Here is a 4,806-nt window from a genome sequence, read left to right as displayed (position 1 = left end):
ATTGGTAGATCGACAATAGATTATCCTAAACAAATCCCAAAAGAAAAAATAACAAACAAAGTCTAAAATAAGGGTTCATGTAGGGGGATTTAGGGGAGGGATGGGGAGTGTGGGCTTGGATACTTTTCTGAGGCGCAGTCTGCAATCTAGATAAAAAATCACCGGGTTCTAAAGCATTAATTTGAACCACTTAAATGGAGACAATTTTAAAACTAATAATTCAATAAAGAATGAAAATATAGCTCTTGTAGCTCTTGTATTAAACTATTTAGGTTTCACAGCTGCCATCCTTTAAATAAGTGCACCCATCATGTTGGGCAAAACTGTACATGTCCAACTGTAAGAATTGTCCATAGTCCATAATCGAAGGTGATAAGCATTATTTTCCAACATTAAATAGTAAACAAAAACATAAGAAGACAAATGGAGAAGATGATAGAGATTTATGAATAAAGCACAAGCCATCCTGCCATACAAAACAAAAAATAAAAGGCTCCTCTGAAAGAATCAAAGTGAATAATGTATGCTCGATTTCCCCCTAAGCAAAGGGGAAAATTCACCACCGCAAAACTAAACAAAAAGAAAAGTAACCCAATAACTCTAAAAAATTTCAAGGGAAAAAAAAAAATAGAAGACTTAATAGCCCTAAATGGTAACAGCAACGAGGGCGATGAATGCCAGACCAGCCATCAGCCTTGAAATTGGAACCCGCATTGCTCCATTCTGCCAAACAAAAAAAAAAAAAAAGGTGAATATGGACATCATTAAAGATACATACAAATAAATGAGAAAAAAAGAAAACAAAAAGGAAAATGGTTTGATAGGGCTGCAGCCCTATCAAAATAATCAAATTCTCACTTCATAACTCATGGAAAATCAGAAGTTTAGCATTGGAAAACCTTTACATTGATCATCTAGACTTGAACATCATGGTGACGAAAGAAAATTAAGATTTTAAGCCCTAAAATAGTATATATTGTAGGAATTTTACACAATGAGACCATTTATCTTTTATACAAGATAATCACAATTACTTACAAACATCCAATGATTTGATAGCTTGGATGTGCTACAAAGTTCGAAAAAATTTCTTTTGAAATTTGAGCTTGGTCAATGGAATAATTGCATCCACCCAATTTCATATCAAATAGTCAATATCAATGCGACCACCTTATCCCAAAAGTAAATAGTAGCATTCTATACTTTCCCCATATTATATTGTAACAAATTATCTAAACTATCCATTTTGTTTTAAAAATAAGTGTTAAAAAATCAACGTGATGTGTATCATTTTTTGAGCTTCAAAATTTATAGTCCTTGTTGGAAATTAATTTTAGATCTATCATAGAGATTTTTGAAACCAAAGTACTTTACAAATGAGGATTTAAATGAGGCTTTTGTTTTGTTTTGATAAAGCCTAGCCCATATAAAAATCTCATAATAAAAATAAAAAATAAAAAAAATAGCTACTAATAAACTATGGAAAATGATTTGATAGGGCTACAGCTCTATCAAATAAGTACGGCCTCACCTTATGATTCATTGAAAATTGTAATTCATTTATTGAAAAACTTTTATATTGATCATCTCAACTTGAACATTGCGGTTATGAAGAAAATTAGTATTTCAAGTGCTATCAACATTTCAAAATTTTATAGTCCTGTTTGGAAATTAATTTTAGAGCGATCATAAAGATTTTTTAAACCAAAGTATTTTACAAATGAGGATTTAAAATGAGGCTTTTTTTTGTTTTGATAAAACCTAGCCCTTATAAAAACCTCATTAAATAAAAAAAATAAAAAAAATAAAATAAAAGCTGCTAAAAACTATGGAAAATGGTTTGATAGGGCTGCAGCTCTATCAAAATAAATAAAGCCTCACCTCATGATTCATTGAAAATGGTAATTCATTCATTGAAAAACCTTAATATTGATCATCTCAGCTTGAACATTGCGGTTATGAAGAAAAATTAGTATTTAAAGAGCTAAAAATAGTGTATGTCAAATTATCTAGATTGTCCATTTCATCCCAAAAATAAGTATTCATAGATCCACATGATCTGTACATTTTTTAAAGGTCAAATTTTATTATCTGCGTTTAAAATTGATTTTAAAGCCATCATAGAGATTCTATTGCTAAAATTACTTTTCGGATGAGGATATGAGATGGGTCTTTATTTTGTTTTCATGAAGCCTAGGCTTTATAGAAACTTCATCCATAAACTATTGTACGGAAACGATTCACCCCCTTGCCATATCAACCGTTCATAACAGAATGGACGGTCAATGGAATCCTCAGTGTAGAAGAGTCATCATGAACGGCTGAGGAAAGCAGTTCATCTCCAACATCAGTGCGCATGGTATGGCAATGTAGCATAGATAACATGTCAATCACTAAACAGAATGAAGCGTAAATGTGCATACCCCATCAGGTTCAGGTCCAGGCGAAACCACGTCCTCTGCAGGGCTTGGCGCCACCGGCGGCGCAGGCGGGCTCGCAACAACAGGGGCAGGGGCGGGCGCCTTGGAATGCTTCTTCTTCTTCTTCTTCTTCGACTTAGTCGGTGAAGGCGCAGGTGAACTAACTGGTACAGGCGCAGGAGGCGCACTCACAGGCACAGGAGTAGGGGGCGAACTCACTGGCACAGGAACCGGTGGTGCGCTGACAGGCACTGGTGCAGGCGGCGAGCTGACCGGCACCGGCACAGGTGGAGGCGAGCTGACAGGCACTGGTGCGGGCGGCGAGCTTACAGGCACAGGTGTCGGTGGGGAGGCAACTGGTGGTTGAACAGGCGCTGGAGGTGGTTGCATTGGTGCGGCGACCGGTGCTGTCGTGGCAGGTGCAGAGGCTGCAGGTGCGATGACAGGCGCTGGCACTGCTTGGGCAGGTGGCTTGGCGGCGACTACGGGAGCAGGGGTGGTGGGGGTGGTCGGGGCAGGGGTGGCGGGGGTGGAGGTGGTGGAGGGAGAGGCGGCCGGAGATTGGGCATGGGAGCGGATCGCGGCAACGAAAAGGAGGAAAGCCAGGAGGAAGAGCCTCGAACGCTGCGTAGCCATCCTGCGCGAGCCTGAGAAAAGAGACAGATCGGAGTTGCAGGGGCTGTGAGCGTGGTGGATCGATCGTCTCTGAAATGTGAATAAATACAACTGGGGTGGGGCCAGGGTTTGGTGAGGTTTATTGAGACACAAGGCAATAACATCTAGTACTAAACATTTGGGGCTATTTCTTTTTGTTTTCCTTTCTGTTGCCTCTCAATGATCTGCGCAATTGGTGTTTAATTTTCCTTAATAATTCACCTAAAATAAGGTAATAAGTCGCCTTCGAAAAGATGCTATAGTTACAACTCCCCTTCAATGAATTTTATAAAGGGATAGTAAACAATGAGACCACTTACTATTATTTATGACGATCCGATATAAAATATGATGGCTTGGTGTGTCACAAACTCCAGAAGATTTATTTTGTTCTTTGAATTTGGTAGATGGAATATATGCATCTAACTAATTTTTTATCTAATAGTCAAGATTAATTGTCACCGCCTTGTACTAGAGATAAATGGCCTTATTATATACTTTTTTCTTTTACACATAAACCTCTATCATATTTTTTCACTCCATTTATTTATTTTTATATTTGTTTTGGATTCATCTCACCTGAATGAAATTTTAGCACAAATTTACGGTGGCAAACTAATGACTCGTCAATATATGAATCTAGCAATTGTTTTTTTAGCACAATATTTTAAAACTCAGATCGGTGGAGTGTATCATTCACCCGTATATTTGTGCCAGACAACTATATTGGCGATCCGGATTAGGTCTCGATCGGTCAAAATCAGTGAACTAAAAAATATTTTTAAATAAATAAAATAAAATAAGAATTAGAATAGACATGTATGGGTTGGGATATATATATATATATTGATGAAAAAGCCTTTTCAACGCCTATAGGCGAAAATAAATAGTGATTTCGTCTACCTTCATCACTGTCCAAATTTCATCTCACGGTCACAATTGTCCGATAGTATTTTATGTTTCATTTTTTTTTTACAAATCGGAATGATTTGAAATTTGGAAGGTATGTACATCTTGTTGAGGCACATCTAATAAAAATATAAAAAAAATTATCCATGAAATTAAATTAACCAACATACCTCCGAAAATTTTCGGGGGTATTTTGGTCAAAGTTTTTCATGTAAAATATTTTTTATATAATTATAGAAGATTCCCCTATTTTTTATGAATACATGCTCCAAATTTTATGCCATTCCGATTTGTAGAAAAAAAATGAAAAATAAAATACTACCGGACAATCATTACCGTGCGATGAACTTTGGACGGTGATGGGGGTAAGCGAAATCGCTGTTTATTTTTGCCTACAGGCGTTGCGTAGTGTTTTCCTATATATATATATATATATATATATATATATATATATATATATATATATATATATATATATATATATATATATATATATATATATATATATAGATATAGTAGAAATGCCGGCTTGGAAATAAATATATTTTTTTAAATATAATTTTTTCCTAATTTTTAGAGAATATATCATCTTTACTACGGAGATCATGAATATGAAAAAAACAATAATTTGAAAACTAAAAAGAATAATTAAATTTAGAAAACATTTGGACCGTTAATTACACTTGTTTTTAGATGGATCACCTATGTGCATCAATCGTAAAGATTGATGCTTTATACCTCTAGACCGCATATTGTAGAATTGCGGTTCAGCTCGCATGAAACATCTTGAAAATTGACGGTCCAAAAATGCGTTAAAAGATGC

General features: G+C 35.7%; 1 protein-coding gene across 1 annotated transcript; it reads right to left on the bottom strand.

The window, feature by feature from the left end:
• Positions 1-424: 424 nt before the first annotated feature.
• On the bottom strand, positions 425-3,112 carry LOC18424590 (uncharacterized). The gene is made up of 2 exons (XM_006829175.4): positions 2,424-3,112; positions 425-723 (listed from the first exon to the last, which is right to left on the bottom strand). The coding sequence occupies exons 1-2, from the start codon at positions 3,054-3,056 to the stop codon at positions 646-648; spliced, it is 711 nt and encodes a 236-aa protein (XP_006829238.1). The 5' UTR covers positions 3,057-3,112; the 3' UTR covers positions 425-645.
• Positions 3,113-4,806: the final 1,694 nt, after the last annotated feature.

Source organism: Amborella trichopoda, chromosome 12 (assembly GCF_054954075.1).
Source record: "Amborella trichopoda isolate Santa Cruz 75 chromosome 12, AtrichopodaSantaCruz75HAP2 v2.0, whole genome shotgun sequence".
NCBI classification, from domain to species: Eukaryota; Viridiplantae; Streptophyta; class Magnoliopsida; order Amborellales; family Amborellaceae; genus Amborella; species Amborella trichopoda.
This window is presented reverse-complemented; position numbering and strand designations above follow the sequence as displayed.